Genomic DNA, 16,481 nt, shown 5'->3' on the forward strand with positions numbered 1-16,481 from the left:
TTCTTCATCCCTTCTGATACCCCCAGGATGACTAACACTGGGTCTGGATCTATCTCTACCTCTAGTATATTGGAAAATAGTCTGAATATCTCTATCCAGAAATTCTGTAGGTTGGGACACAGGGCATAACTGTGCAGTAGAGTTGCATCTGCTGATTTGCACTTATCTCATTGGGGGGAGATGTCTGGGAATATTTTGTGTAATTTTACTTTTGAGTAATGTAACCTATGTAATATTTTGAATTGTATTAAACAATGTCGTGCATTAATCGAACAGGTATGTATGTATTCCATACTCCAAGTTTGTATCTGGCTCTAATCTTTAACTGAAGAGCGTGCATAAGAACTGTTTAAGTGTGATATAATAAATTAGGATTCATTTATAAAAGATTGCAGATCTACAAGCTTGCAACGTGTGTTGTAATTTCATACTGTAGTTCTCTAAATCCTATGGAGCTATGTATTTAATTGTCACAAATATCTTCAATGCCTCTGTGCCAATGTTTCATGAACGTAAGGTTGTTGCCTCAAATCCAGCTTTTGGATATTTTTCTATATACTATCAGGCTAAGTATTTAATTAGCCTATAAACAGGTACATCAATGCATGGTTTCATTAACCAATGAGTTTTCACCATGCAGAAAGTGTGCACACATCAAAAATGTTGTGTTCATGTTACATCCCATTTCAAAAATGTATGGTTCCACTTCAATATCCTATTCTACTATAATATAATAACAAAGTCACACAGGCAAGTTGACATCTCATCTATAGCATGAGAAATATGTCAGTGTTTTATAAACACAAGGTTCATGGTTTGAATCCACTACTTTAAACATTTTCACATCTAGATGCTAAGGAGGCTAAGTAAGTAACTGTCACAATCTGAGTCTCTGTGGTGCTGGAGATAAGACAGTGTTCCAGACACACAAGGTCTCTGGTTCAAGTCCACCTATTGGATCATTTTCACTTTGCACCTAAATCCTATTAGAGTAAGTAATTAGTTGTCACAAGAATCATCTATCTGCACGGGAGAAAGGTCAGTGCTTTATAAACAGAAGACTCTTTATTCAAATCCACCGATGTTTTCCAAGTTTGTATCTAGCTCTAATCTTTAACTGAAAAGTGTGCATAAGAACTGATTAAGTGTGAACCACGGTGTTAAAATGGTAACATAGCCTACCTCCCACATGCAATATTACATGAATGTTTTCATTGTATCTTTTTTAAACAGAGGGTATTTATCCTGCAGCTATTCTTGTTATTTATAAGAAAGTAAAGAGGCACTAATATAGGATAACATTCCTATGTCAGGCCCTGGATGGCATCAGGTTGACACCTGATCTCAAATTGACTACTGTTGAACAATAGCATTAACTGACTAAAACAAAGAAGGAGTATCCTTACGGTCAGTTCTTGATACATAAACATAGCCTGGTTCCAGACGAATCTGTCTTTGCAAAATTGCATGCACTTTAGCCCTCGGCGTGTGATATTGTCTGGCTGAACATAAACAAGCATTCTGCTAATACTTAATACCTGTGTAGAGCCTCCTCTATTTGTCTTTGTCACTTTGGGTAATCATCTACAACAGCATGCTGCATGATGATATGAGGCACATTGTTTATGATTCACAATTATTTTATTTATTTTATTTTTATTTTATTTATTTGTATAGCACCTTTCATGACATGAAATGCAGCTCAAAGTGCTTTACAGAGCAAGAATACAATTACAATTACAACTAATTTAACAATAAAAGCAAAAGCAATAAAAGCAAAAGCATAAAACAACAGAATAGCAAAAGGCAGTGAATCAGGCAATACAGTGAGGACATGGATAACAACACAGATATTTAAAAATCAACTAAAAGCAAGAGTGAAGAAGTAGGTCTTGAGTTGTGCTTTAAAGCTATCCACAGAGGCTTATGTGTACTGGGAGTTTATTCCACGCTCGGTCGGTCGGTCCGTATCAGCAGAATGCTGCTTCACCGTGTTTTTTATATGTCATTGTATAGGCACCTCGAGCAGGTCAGCACTTGAAGACCGGAGGGGGGCGGTTTGGACCTGAGGGGCGGTTATTAGACTAATTGGATTACTAATTCTGAGTCCTTGGAACCCAATTGATTTAAACAGATTAGGTACAAAGGTGTATCGTATACATAAACGGTTTGTGTGCGTGCGTGCATGTACTATGTGTGTGGAAATACATCATCTCATCAAGTCATCATCCCCCCTTCCACCTGTAGGCTCTGAATCAGGCGTCCATCAGGGGGTCGATGTACTCTGTTGGCACTATATAGGTGTGTGCTGCAGGGAGTGACAGGATCAGAGCCTATACACCAAACTAAACTATATATTTAGCATTCATTCTCAATAATCTCTGTTTATGTGAGTCGGCAGACTGAACAAAAGAAAAAGTATTTATTGTGATGGGATTTATTTTAAGGGAAATGCACTCTATATATTTTACCAAAGACTAGCCATGAGGCCAAAGCTCTATTTACCCTCCATAAGACATAAAAATTAATCAGAACATATTTTGTTTTTAAATAAATGTTAAATATTATATTTTCAAATACACTAAAGAATGGCTGGAACATCATCACATTTTTCATTTACAACAATTGTTATACATGTATGTAGATTCTGTGCTTGCTTTTTTTTCTTTTTAGCACCCAGTATTGTGTTGGAATTGTATTGATGCTAGGTGTATCCTTATTTACAGATCCTATTGTTATTTATAGATAGTATATAGATGGTATGATACATGCTAGGTTTACTATCCTCGTAATTTGTAGAACTTTTCTTTTTAGCATTCTAATTGCTTGACCAATTGCCCAGTTGTTGATTGACTAGGTTTCCTTGCTCTTAACTCTGACCTTGGCAGAAGACTAATTCTGATGAACACTTCCTCTGTCTGGTGAATTAGGTCATCCTATTATTCTACTCCAACATGTTTGCAGCTCCAGTGGGAGACCAGCTAGCCCCAAGGACAAACCCAGAGATGCCAATGTTTTAAAAAACATTTCTCAGCCAACAAACTTTTCAGTGCAACATACTGTAGCCACAATATGCATTGACCTAACATTAACAAATGTATTTATTTATTTTATACTTTGTTTTATGGTGGTGGTCACACACCAAGCTCACAACACATTACATTGTGAGATTCGTGACACATTTTCTTTTAAGAATAACACATTTCTTTAAAGAATTTAACAAAATTGGACCACCAGGTTCAAAGTGGTTAAAGGAGGAGGCTTCTGTCTCCCAAATGGTACAATTAATGTTTATGTGCATTTTTATGACTTTATCTTTTAGAATACAACATCCTGCAACTTCAGGAAATAAGAGCACACATGATGTCCTCTCTGAGAACATCTCCATATGGGTTCACTCAGTTCCAGCAGCACCAACACATGCATCAGCACACACACCAGCACACCTTCACTCCAGTGCTGCATCATTCCCTGGCCATCTTACCTCCTCCACTGAGGACTCAAGACAGTGAGGTAAGATGTCACTTTTGTGCTATGAGTTAATGTAGAATGAATTCCCATCTAAAGCCTAATTTATACTTTGTGTTATGAGCGACACTGTCACACAATGAATTATAAGTTAGCCTTTATAGTTCCTGTGCAGATACAGTAACCTACAAAAGCTGGTCTTTCTCCTTCCATTACTTACAATAAAATGTTTTTATTATTCTATGTCTGTTTCTACCCTTTTATTTCTTTTTTATGTAATTCCGCAGTTTTCCGAGCGTCTATATTGTGGGATACCAAAGCGTTCCTCCTTCATGCCCATCAAAGCCTTTCTCAGAACCTCACAGGGAACCTTACACCCAAAGGTATTCCCATGATGAGTTTTATTGCATAGCTACAGTTTATTTCAGGAGTCTTGTGAGATAAAATAAACTAGATACAAAGGTTTTTGTGAAATCTTGACTTTTTCTTTTTTTTTGAAAAAGAGACTGTGTCTCAATGTGTTTTTTACTGGTTAAATAAAGGTTAAATAAAATTAAATAAAATTTTCCTACCAGAAACCAAGGAGGTGGGGTGCAATGCATGTCTGTATTGCATGGCAGATTCATTACCATAAACAGAGTGTTCAGGTAACAATTGTTAAATTGTTTTTCAATAGAAACCAAGGAGGTGGGGCACAATGCATGTCTGTATTGCATGGCAGTTCCATTACCATTTTTGCAATAATACGCAAGAACCCGTTGAAAGAAGACAAACTTGTAGGATATAGATTTCTGTATTTTTCTAAAATGCTGTATAAATGTTACATTCTTTTACAGATGATGCATGTGAAACCGAGTAATCTTTACCCCAGACTACAGCCTGAGCCTGACACCAATATAAGAGACTCAATGCACCAATACAGGGAATTGTGTCAACCCTCTGGCATCCATCCCAGTCCAGGTGAGTTCAGGCACAATTCATAAACCGCTTTAGCCACAGCGAGGTTTAACGGTCAGGTTAGAGAGGTTTAATAGTCAGTCAAAAGGTCACGTTTGGTGAGATTAAAACTCTTTACTGATTGGTAGCTAAACAGTGTGTCGAGACGACTCTATGTTTTTGTCTCACGTCCTCTGTCTGTCATTTGTGTTCTTTTTGTCTGGGATGTGTGTGCTCTTTGGCACTTCAGTCAGGTTAATCAACCTGATCTGTTTCTCACTTTTAGAATCTCCATCTGGGAAACTTCCATGTTTAAATTCAGAAATCCACATCCCGAACAGGAGTGAGGCAGTTATGGGACACCTTGGCAAAGGTCCATCTCCTGAACATTACACATCAACATCAGAACATCACCACATCAATGCAATCAAACAAGAAGAGAGCACAGAGAAAAATGGGCAACACCTACACCTGCTGTGGGACAGAAGAGAGGAAGAAGCGTATGAAAATCACAGACATCCCTGCTTGACAACTTTGAAAAAAGGTTCACCGGTTGCAGAAGAAACTTCAAGCAACACAAAATTAAATTATCATCAAACCATGACTACTGAATTCAACCATGGAACTAATGGTAGTTGCAGCCTGGAGTCAGGCAGCAACAGAGATCTTGAATGTGAGGGACACATAAAAGTAAAACGAGTGAAGCAGGAGCGAAGGGAAGATGACCACCAAGATTCTAACAGGCAAGTTGCAGAGTGCAGTACCCCAGTGCTCTATCATGTCAGTAGTGTATATGATGTGACCAGGACACATACCACCATTCCTGTCAGGGTAATCTCCTGTCTAAGACCTAGAAAGCATCCTTACCCAGTGTCTTCATGGAGGCCATCGCAGGATACGCATGGGAATATGGACCTCTCAAGGATATACTTTCAAAATATGTCTAAGACTGAATGGTGCCACAGAGACAGAGAGTACCACCACCTTCCAGAGTGTCTTTGCCCTCTTCGTCTGAGGCAGCAGGAGGGTGTCTGCCTCAGAGGGAATGAGTTAATCCACCCACTGAATGAGAAATACTACCATAATAACTATAATCAACCTCATCTCCACCGTTCTACAACCAGGGGTCTACATCAATCTAGCTTACTGACTACCGTCTACCCTGGGCCTCAGGTATCCAGGGTGGGAGTGGCCACTTCCACAAGATTCACTCGCCTCTGTCCAGAAGTACCACTGCCCTAGCCTGGCATGGCCAGACTAATATCACTGCAAAGATATTAGTCTGGAATCTCTGTGTGGAACCTGCATTTCCGAGGGGCAAATAAAAAAAATGCCCCTGGTGATAAACCCGCCCAATATTTGCAATTTGTTTTTGCAATACCAGATTCGTCTGGAACCAAGCTACCACTGCCCAACCTTTTTACATTGGCATATAACACAACATGCTTCAGTTTCAAAGTGTTGGCACTTAGGATGTTACAGTAGGAACATATAGGATGGGATAGAGTGAGACTGAAAGCAATGTAGATTACAAGCAGAATGTAAACCCAAGATGTAATTAAATCTGTGGCCCGTGTGGTACATGAACTCACCAGTTGAGTCAGCGGCACAACCTGGACCTGCACTTTTCATTCCTTTAGTGTATTTCATTAATTCATGTTGATGAATTGAATACATAGGACCACAATGGAAACAAGTCCCCAGGACTTTTTTGTGTTATCCTTTTAGCCCAAATGTCTAACTGAACCGTGTGCTGTTTACATTTCTGTCTAATAAAGTATTCAATCAATCTATCAAATGTGTGGTGTATGATTTTGCACTGCAAAAAAAATAGCCAAACTATTTCCCTTGTTCAATATGAAGTGATGAAACTGTATTGCAAAGTAGAATTTAATTGAATAAGTATATCACAGATTCATAAAAATATGGCAATTGGTCAAGCTGTATCAATGTAAAATGATGCACAATGCTAAAATATGAGTTGGTAAGACAGTACGACACAAACTCTGATGAAAGCAACATCTTCTGTATTTATAGTCATGTAAAAAAAGAACAAGCAGCTGTTTTTACATTTTTGAAAAGTAAAAATTAAATGTTATGTATCAATACTACTGTAGTATACTTGATTTACATTCCAAGGATGTACATGATTATTCAAGCCATTGAAGATTCTGTAGGTAAGGAAGTTATTTCACAGCAATTAAAGAGCAGAATTGTAAGTAAGGTACAACAGCAATTTCCCCTGTCCAGGGACCGGAAAATACTCTTTTTTTCTCAGGGTTAGACTGTCAACAACTGCAATCTATACTGTCTTAAAAAACAAAACAAAACAAAAAACAGCCCATCTCAGTTGTCATATTCAAACTTCAAAGTTACATTTGTACAACACACATGGTGTGGGAAAACCAAACAGATTTAGAGAGTAATTTGTTTACTAAACAGCTTAATAGCATTGGAGACCTTACACATTTTGTTTATTTGTACACAGATAAGGTAATAAAAATACTAAGAAACAAATATGCAGTTGAAAAAGGAAAGTGGAGAAGCCAAATGACTACTGTCCATTTGGAATGATTCTCAAAGACAGCTTGCAAACTAAATGTGAGACTTTGATGCATGAGCTTTTTCAGTGCAAGGAGGGAGGTTCACACCACATCCATGCCCAGGCCCCTAGCGACATCAGTCAGGGCCTGCACTGCTCCAGAGGTTCCACCAGAGTCACAATCCTCCAGGGGTAACCCCCCCGGCTCATCTTCAATAACAGGGACACTGTTCATGACGCAGTACACAGGGTATAAAGATTCACTTCCCCTGGGACTAGCCTGAGGTGACCCGTCCTCCCCTCCAGACAGCTCAGAAGAGGAGCAGGACGAAGACCAGGAGGATGGAGATGAGGAGCCTGGGGGAGAGTTTTGGCGGGACTCTTCTCTGGTGGCAGCTCTTTTGGCCCGGCTGCCGATGCTCTTCCGAACGGTCTGGCGCTTCTTATCCATGTTCTTTATGAGTTCCTGGGTCACCTCCACTGTCTCATACCGCACCATGTTCAATTTCAGGTAGCCATCTTCATCCTCTTTGTATCTTTGTTGCAAAACCAAACAGGCAAAACAGAACTTAATTAGATAAGAAAAAGAGGCTGTGCATAGACAATGGGTTTCATTTTTAGCGGTGCCAACCGCTCTACACTTGACTTTTGTATGTCCGTCCGTCCGTCCGGCGGTTTCAGCACGGGATGAGCACGGCAAAGAAGCAACACATACAAACGCGCGCGCACGCGCACACGCACACACACACACACACACACACACACACACACACACACACACACAGACTTGGAGCTTGCCTCTGCCATCTCTCCTCTCATTGGCCACACGTGCCAGTGCTTATCAAAGAGGGGTCCAGGGACCCCCAGCGTATGTTATGTCCGTCCGCCCGTTTAAGCACGGGATGAGCACAGGATTTTAAACAGCTATAACTCCAGTTTGCAGCATGCCACCAAGTCCACATTTGGTATGTGGACTTAGACCACCAATAGGCACGAGCATGAATTGATGAAGTTATCAAAGAGGGGTCCAGGGACCCCCAGCGCCCGTATGAGCACGGGATGAGCACGGGATTTTAAACAGCTATAACTCCAGTTTGCAGCATGCCACCAAGTCCACATTTGGTATGTGGACTTAGACCACCAATAGGGACCAGCATGAATTGCTGAAGCCCCGCCCCCTCTGTCTTCCCATTGGCTGGCCTTCAAACAGCCATAACTCAAGTTCGCAGCATGCTATGGAGTACAAATTTTGTACATGGACTAAAGCCAGCAATAGGGACGAACTGTAATTACTTAAGCCCCGCCCCCTCTGTCTGCCCATTGGCTGGGCTTTAAACAGCCAGCATTCCAGTTTGCAGCATGCTACCAAGTACAAATTTGGTAAGTGGACTCAGACCACCAATAGGGACGAACTGAAATGAGTTAAGCCCCGCCCCAAAGGCACCGCTTCCTTCACACAGGGTGTGATTTTTTTTAAATATATACATACATAAAAATAAAATAGGAATTGAAAAAATCCCCAAAAAGATAGCACATCCAAAATTTCAAATCAATGGAGGACAAAGTACGTTTCCACTTATGTATATTGGCACACACCAATAGACACACTTTACTAGAATTTAAGCCCAACCAATTTATCATTTGGTGGTTATTGGCCAATCACAGTTATATCAGTATGTTGTTTTAACAGAATATAATGCATAAAAATATGCTTGGGGTAATTTAGAAATGGTTCTATTTGCATGTTTTCTTACAGTTACAACGACCAAAATGTGTTTCGCCAGGAGGGTGGCTGGCATCTCCCTTAAAATTCATGCTTTGAGCAACAAGTGTTGATTGACTTGTCAACAATTGTGTAGCGGAAAAGTCCGCCAACAGTGTTGCGTATCTCTGGAAAAATAAAAGGTTGCAGACACCTTCATAAAATGTTTGGTTGGGAAGATGCACAAGACTACATCCACTTCCTTGCTTACTTTATTATGTATTTATTATTATAATTACCATTATATATATATATATATATATATATATATATATATTAGCCTACTTTTTACTGTCTATGATATTAGTATTAAGACCCTTTTTAACCCTCAATGTTTTTTTTGCAAGATTTGCGGGTTCCGACATGTTTGTTTACAATGAAGAGTAGACGGCGATGGTTCCTTTTGGACCCGGAAGTGACGTCGGACTACAAAATGACGTCAGACTTAAAAAACGAATTGCTATACATGCACTACTCTACAGACACCAGTCTGCTCACAAGACACATACAGACATTTGGCATGAGATTTGTATTCCATCACACATGTGAGCGTACTCTAAGAAAGTTCCAGATCTGTGTTAGCTGTGAACTCATACCTGAAGCGGGAATGGCCAGATGGCCATTTCAGCTGATGCTGCTTGCGCAGGTGAAGGGTGAGTGTGTAACACCAGGAGAAGGTCTTTTCACAGATATGGCATTTGTATTTGGAAATCATGCTACCCTGAGGATAGAAACCCAAAACACACTTGTGTAATAATCCAAGTAACAGAAAACCATTGCAGTTATCAAGCACAAAGGTTTAGCTCATAATGACTCATGTAAATTGATAGTGTGTAGTTGTAATTCAGAGGACGGACCTCATGGATTCTCTTGAAATGCTGTTTCATGACGTGTGATGTACGGCAGGAATAATCACAGCCCTCCACTGTGCAGTGGTAGGTACTACCGTCATTGTGGGTGTCCATGTGTTTCCGCAGGTCGTGCTGATTCTTAAACCTGTGGTAAAGATGTTACACCATCATCAAGCACATAATTTGGCTATGGCTATGTTCACAAATACATAGTATATAATTCATTACATTATTTCATGGGAGATAAATTGATGTGAATGAATTACCTCCATTATCAAAATATATGAGAACTGGAATAACTCAACCCAACTAACACTGTTATTGTCTTCCATACTTTTCTAAATTACATAATAGTCAATATGAAAAGTATTAAGTACATGTGTTTTACCATCACCGTCACATTCTTGCCATTAGACAGGAATGTTCATATTTTCTCACAATAAAAAGATTATGCAAAATAATTGTCTAATATTGCAATTTCAATCAAGACAAAATAAAATATGCACCAATTACCGTAACTTAGACGTAGGCAAAAAATAAAATAACATAAACCATAGTAGCAGTGGTGTGTAGCAACAAAAATATCAAATGATCAAATATCAAATAAAAAACTCATGATTCAAAATCTCAAATTTTATCCAATATGTTTTGCATCTATGCCATTCCACCTCTTCTACCAACATAATTCACTCAAAGTAGTCATTGAGCCCCAATTTGTTTATCTTAAATGGATAGTTTTGTTTGGGGTTTAGTGGTTAATTTTGTCTCACAAAACTAACCACTGTTAGTTGATGTTCATCAGGTGAGATACAGATGCAAACAACATTTCAACAGCTGTCTTGATGGTCTACCTGCTCTCACAGAAATCACAGGGGAAGGGCCGCTCGTCACAGTGGCGGAACTTGATGTGGATTTTCAGAGTTGCCAGAGTAGTACAGGTCATGTCACACAACGGACACTTGACATGGTTCACTGCAAATGAAACACAAGATCACATGCGTGATATATTTTATAGAATATGTACCGGGGCTGGTCAATATCCATAGCATTGAGGGACCAGTCATCAATAACAGTAAGTTGATGAATTGTGTATTCATTCAATATTGTAATGTCTCAAATATGAACATTTGGTCTACAAATTGTGACACTGTCACATTGCCCAACCTCTCATTTATCTAAACCAGCTACATCAAGACAACGTTAGGTTTACAGACTGAAGAATATCATTACCGTGCTGTCGTACATGGTCCCTCAAAAGCCTCTCATTGGCAAAACCTTTGCCACAATGCTCACAAACCAAAGATGCTGTTGGAATGAGATCAACAGGTAAAACACATGAGGATATCAAAATGGAAACCAGCCCTACTGAACAGGCTTAAGATGTGTGTCTAAGAACAAGCAGCTTTCTTCTCACCCTCTGGTGGAGCTTGCCTATGGAGGTGATCAAAGAACTTGGTGTTGCTGGAGAACATACAACCACAGGTAGGACAGGCCACAACTCTCTCCTGAGTGTGGCTACGCAGGTGTTCCCTAAGGCGGTACTTGATCTTGAAGAAGGCATCACAACCTATGGTGGAAAAACAAAAAGCCAAACGTCACTCAACCTTTGACCAGAGTTGAACCAAACTAAGCTGCAGAATATCAGAGTGGGATACATGTACACCATTTGTCAATCATACTGTACCTGTCCAGTGACAAAAGAGGGCCTGCTCTTGGCCTGCGAGAGGCTGCAGCTCCGCACACTGAACATGATTGTCGACATGGCGGTAGAACCACTCTGGATTGTTAAATGTACTCTGTACAAATAGAATAGAAAACATCAAGGTTTCATAAGGATTTTCTTTGGTTAAAATAAGTGTTAAATCGCTCTATATTCTGATAGCACTCATTAGTACTCATTGCTATAGAGTGTTTGTTCAGTAACCGGAGTCTCCAAGTCTCTCCAGCTCTTTATCAAACAGAAAATGCATTTTCAGGTCGGCACTCGGCATACCAATTTTATCCAATCAGGATAGAGAACTCAGTCAGGATACAGATTAAACAAGTGAAATTGGAAGTGATGACATACATGAGCAGACAAAATTGGAACAGGAACACTTTAAAAATCTGTTAACTACTTGTAGCCACCTGAGGGGGACAGGTCACTACTTAATGACAGGAGCAGGTACAACGGCACATTCTGGGGAGGCAAATACACAGCTGGCAATCTTGGGTGCTCACGGGCTCTTTAGTATGGCCTCAGTTTAATATTAAGACCTGGAACTGTGTCATTTTTAGATTTGAGCTAAAAAGCATTATTTTACACTTTGGGCTATTCAAAAATAGCAGATATACAAGCTCATAGCGCGGCACCGAGTGCCGCGCTATGAGCTTGTAGATCTGCTATTTTTGAAAAATCGTGAAAATGTGTGCAAATCTTTGAATATATATATTTTTAAAGCGAACATTTTTAACTCAAATCTTTGCTTCTGGGGGTCCCTGGAGCAAAATATTTTGATGGGGGTCCGTGGCCAAATACATATAATTTTGGGGGTCCTTGACATGAAAAAGATTGAGCACCACGGATCTAGAAACACACGTTTTTAAGAAAACTGTTGAGATTTAGGAGACATGTAGAATCGGCTTCAGGTCTCAAAGGGTTAATAAGTGGAGTGTGGAGCTGGTTAACCGATGTGCTAATATATTTTTGTCTCCACTCTAGTTGGCTTGCTAGACCAGTTGTGCTTGGCCAGCCGTCAGGGTGAGGGGCTTGGTGCACTAGTCTGGAATGCTGTGTTGTGGATTGCTGTGTACACTCGGATAGGGATTTTGTCTAATTTGTAGTGTTTTGCTTTGCTCTGAGGTGCAGCGCTGTGTGTGTAGTGTGCTGTTTAAGGTGTGATTCACAATTTGTGTCTGTATGAAGTCAGATATCTTAGATTTGTGCCTCTCTGTGACATGTTTTTCTTTACTGTTTGTTTTTTCTCCTTGCTCTACCTGTCCCTCGCCCCCCCCCCCCCTTTCTGAAAACCAGCTCTTGTTAAGTCTCACACCAGGTGAGTGGGGTGTTTTACCTTTATAAAAGGTCTATCTATAACAATCAAGAATTTACCACCAATAAAGCTCGTTTCATTAAAGGGTAGGGTAAGTGATTTTCTTTGGTTAAAATAAGTGTTAAATAGCTCTATATTATGATAGTACTCATTGCTATAGAGTGTTTGATAAGTAAAAGGAGTCTCCTTGTCTCTCCAGCTCTTTATAAAACAGAAAATGCATTTTCGTTTCAGTTTCAGTTTCATTTCCAATTTTATCCAATCAGGATAGAGAACTCAATCAGGATATAGATTAAACAAGTGAAATTGAAAGTGATGACACTAAGAAATGAGCAGGCAAAATTGGAACTGGAACACTATAAAAATGAAGCTTAAAAATGGGTACTTTCTCCTGATTGGCTGAGGTTTTGACACCTACCGGTAAATGTATTTTCTGTTTATTAAAGAGCTGGAGAGACGGGGAGACTCCTGTTACTGAACAAACACTCTATAGCAATGATTACTATCAGAATATAGTGCTTTAACCTTTTAACAAAATACTTTTTGTTTTAACCCAAAAATATCACTTACCCTACTTAACAAAGTCAATACACATGTATGTACATACATCACAGTGCCCCCACTGGCAAATAAGTGCATCTGTGTCCTCGCAGGTCAGGTTGCTGTTGTGCTGGTTACAGCTGGGGAGGTCTGGGTGGGATTTGCGGAGTTGTGTCCCAATGAACTTGAGTTTGCCGTGATAGGTGTGGAAGTGAGCGTGGACCTCAAGCCCCCTGGGCTTACCCATGGCTAGGAACTCACAACCCTCCCAAAGACAGGGATAGTCATCTAGACGACAAGTAAGAAGAAAGAGACAAGGGTTACATGGCAAACTAGGAGTAGATTCATTATATTGACATCATCTTTCTCCTAACTGATGATGAGAGACCACAGGAAGGAATGCTCGTTCATGGCATACACTGCAGTCAGTGGTGGAAAGTAACTACGTACATTTACTTAAGTACTGTATTTAAGTACAATCTTGAGGTACTTTTACTTTACTGGAGTATCTCCAATTGTCTATACATTTACTTCTACTCCACTACATCTCAGAGGCAAATAGTGTACTTTTACGCCACTACAATTATTTGAAAACTATAGTTACTAGTTACTTTGCAGATATACATTATTATATTATAAAACATACATTTACCACTTTAGCCCTATTTCATACCTAGGCTATTTGAAAATAGCCGATCTACAAGCTCACAATGCGTTGCATCGCAATGCGTTGAGCTTGTAGATCTGCTTTTTTCAAACATGTTAATACTTTTACTTTTGGTACTTAAATTACATCTTGATATCAATACTTTTGTACTTGTACTCAAGTAAATTTTGAATTATGGATTATTACTTTGTAACGGAGTACTTCTACATTGCAGTATTGATACTTTTACTTAAGTAAAACATTTGAGTACTTTTCCCACCACTGACTACAGTACATGCAGGACAGGAGGCATGCATGCATGCATCTTCCTCACCCACCTAATTCCTCCATGGCATCTCCTTCTCCCAAGTGGTCCTTCAAGTGCAGAGACATGTGCTCGCTCAGCTCCTCCATGGAGGTGCCCTTGAAGGTGCACGATGCCCACTCACACATCACCACCAAATGAGAAAGTTGCCTCTTTGCCATAATGCTGCTGGAACGTAGTCCTCCTAGATATCAAAGGGCTCACAACAATGAATCCTCCTTACCCCATAGGTGAGGCACAAAGGATACAGTAACAGTGAGCAGATGGTGGTGTAAAGTAACTCAGTACATGTACTCCAGTACTGTACTTAAAGGAGGAGTTCACCCAAAACATGATTTATTTTCTATCAATTGCGCACCCCATGAAGCCTTTAATACATGGATTTATTTAGGTTTTTGTCGCATTCCTAAGCCAATAATTTGATGCCCGTGTGTATTTCCGGTAGGAGACACAAAGAATCTACTTTGTGTCTCCTACCGGATACATTAGCCGGTAGGAGACAGGAATCAAATTATTAGCTTAGGAATGCGACAAAAACACAAATAAATCCATGGATTCAAGGCTTCATGGGGTGTGCAATTGATAGAAAATAAGTCATTTTTTGTGCGAACTACTCCTTTAAGTACAATTTTGAAGTATTTTTTACTTTGCTGGAGTATTTCCAGTATTCAGTACTTTTACTTCTACTCCACTACATCTCAGAGGCAAATATTGTACTTTTACTTCACTACAATTATTTGAAAACTTTAGTTATTAGTTACTTTGTAGATTTTGATTATTATTACAAAACATACATTAACCAGTTCAGCTGTATATACATTTCGGCCATTTGAAAATATCAGATCTACAAGCTCTTAATGTGTTGCAATGCGACATTGTGAGCTTGTGGATCTGATATTTTCAAAAGATTTTTTAGATATTGTATACATTTGAAAACTTGTGAAATGGGACATTCTGCATAATGAGTACTTTCTACTTTGGGTACTTTAAGTACATTTTGATACCAATACTTTTGTACTTTTACTCATGTAAATTTTATATTCCGGACTTTTACTTGTCACAGAGTACTTCTACATTGCTGTAGTGATACTTTTACTGAAGTAAAAACATTTGAGTACTTTTTCCACCACTGACAACAATGACTCCTCCTTACCCCACAGGTTAGGCCCAAAGGATACAGTGAGCAGATGGAAATATCAAATTAAATCAGCTAAAATGCGTGTAAAGGTTAGCTACACAGCTTTAGAGCTAATGTCAACTAGAGAGAGGGATTGATCGTGTTAAGCGGCCACTGTCCCCTAAAGCCTTTCCCTGGAGAATCCTTTTAACATACCTTTAATAGGGGAGAACGTATGCAGCCATCAGCATTTAATGACACGCACAATAAACTCATCAAAGTTGTGTTATCTTGCCAGCAAAGATTTCTTCCAAGTACCGATTCTCCTCTTCAGTCTTTCTCTTTCCCTCAGCTGTGTTCCGTCAGCAACGATAAGGTGGCAACAATAAGACTTCCGGTGGACGATCTCTTCAGAATAAGAGTACCCTCTAGAGCAAAAAGGAGCCATTGAAAAACGGTTAATTTGCACATTAAAACTATAAATTAAGCATTTAAACGACATGTTATGTTTCTATACAACACATATTATGTTTCTGTGTAACAAAAAGGGATTTAAAACATTAATAATTTATATAAATGGATAAATGCTGTTCAAAGGAATGCATAGCCTATACAAATTGGACACTGGACAGGAGATGGCTCCGCGAGGCAACACTTTGGACATACGCACGCGTTCAGGGGGACCTCCTCTACAATACCACACTCTCGGATAAGCCCGAGAGGTGTAAAAAAAAGTATGGCGGACCGTCCAGTGAGGTCAGAGGTCAGAAAAGTGGCAACGGTTAATTTGCACATTAAAACTATAAATTAAGCATTTAAACGACATGTTATGTTTCTATACAACACATATTATGTTTCTGTGTAACAAAAAGGGATTTAAAACATTAATAATTTATATAAATGGATAAATGCTGTTCAAAGGAATGCATAGCCTATACAAATTGGACACTGGACAGGAGATGGCTCCGCGAGGCAACACTTTGGACATACGCACGTGTTCAGGGGGACCTCCTCTACAATACCACACTCTCGGATAAGCCCGAGAGGTGTAAAAAAAAGTATGGCGGACCGTCCAGTGAGGTCAGAGGTCAGAAAAGTGGCAAAAAGTGCCGCTTTCAGACAATAGTGGGCGCTGCACAGGAGACGGCTCCGCGAGGCAACACTTTGGACATACGCACGCGTTCAGGGAGACCTCCTCTACGACCCCACACTCTCGGATAAGCCCGAGAGGTGTAAAAAAAAGTGTGGCGGACCGTCCAGTG

At 39.7% G+C, this 16,481-nt stretch overlaps 1 protein-coding gene across 3 annotated transcripts; it reads right to left on the reverse strand.

Annotated features, from left to right (window-relative positions):
• Positions 1–6,414: 6,414 nt before the first annotated feature.
• LOC311050832 (histone H4 transcription factor) lies at positions 6,415–15,569 on the reverse strand. 3 transcript variants are annotated; one of them, XM_084064998.1, is made up of 10 exons: positions 15,436–15,569; positions 14,116–14,320; positions 13,199–13,419; positions 11,244–11,355; positions 10,974–11,126; positions 10,790–10,864; positions 10,411–10,531; positions 9,566–9,704; positions 9,305–9,429; positions 6,415–7,482 (listed from the first exon to the last, which is right to left on the reverse strand). In XM_084064998.1, the coding sequence occupies exons 2-10, from the start codon at positions 14,261–14,263 to the stop codon at positions 7,050–7,052; spliced, it is 1,527 nt and encodes a 508-aa protein (XP_083921124.1). In that variant the 5' UTR covers positions 14,264–14,320; positions 15,436–15,569; the 3' UTR covers positions 6,415–7,049. The 3 variants fall into 3 exon arrangements, with proteins under 3 accessions (XP_083921124.1, XP_083921125.1, XP_083921126.1); XM_084064999.1 differs by having other exon boundaries at positions 14,116–14,286; positions 15,436–15,563; XM_084065000.1 differs by having other exon boundaries at positions 14,116–14,317; positions 15,436–15,542.
• Between the last annotated feature and the right edge of the window lie 912 nt (positions 15,570–16,481).

Source organism: Gymnoscopelus microlampas (assembly GCF_963454915.1).
Source record: "Gymnoscopelus microlampas genome assembly, chromosome: 8".
NCBI classification, from domain to species: domain Eukaryota; kingdom Metazoa; phylum Chordata; class Actinopteri; order Myctophiformes; family Myctophidae; genus Gymnoscopelus; species Gymnoscopelus microlampas.

What these genes read in the sequence shown, in the direction of transcription:
- LOC311050832 (XM_084064998.1), bottom strand. Translation starts at nt 14,263, where the DNA reads ATGGCAAAGAGGCAACTTTCTCATTTGGTGGTGATGTGTGAGTGGGCA. An exon ending in GGACCATGTACGACAGCACG is followed by an intron (nt 10,532 to 10,789) that starts GTAATGATATTC and finishes TTTCATTTGCAG; the next exon opens with TGAACCATGTCAAGTGTCCG. An exon ending in ATTTCAAGAGAATCCATGAG is followed by an intron (nt 9,430 to 9,565) that starts GTCCGTCCTCTG and finishes TTCTATCCTCAG; the next exon opens with GGTAGCATGATTTCCAAATA.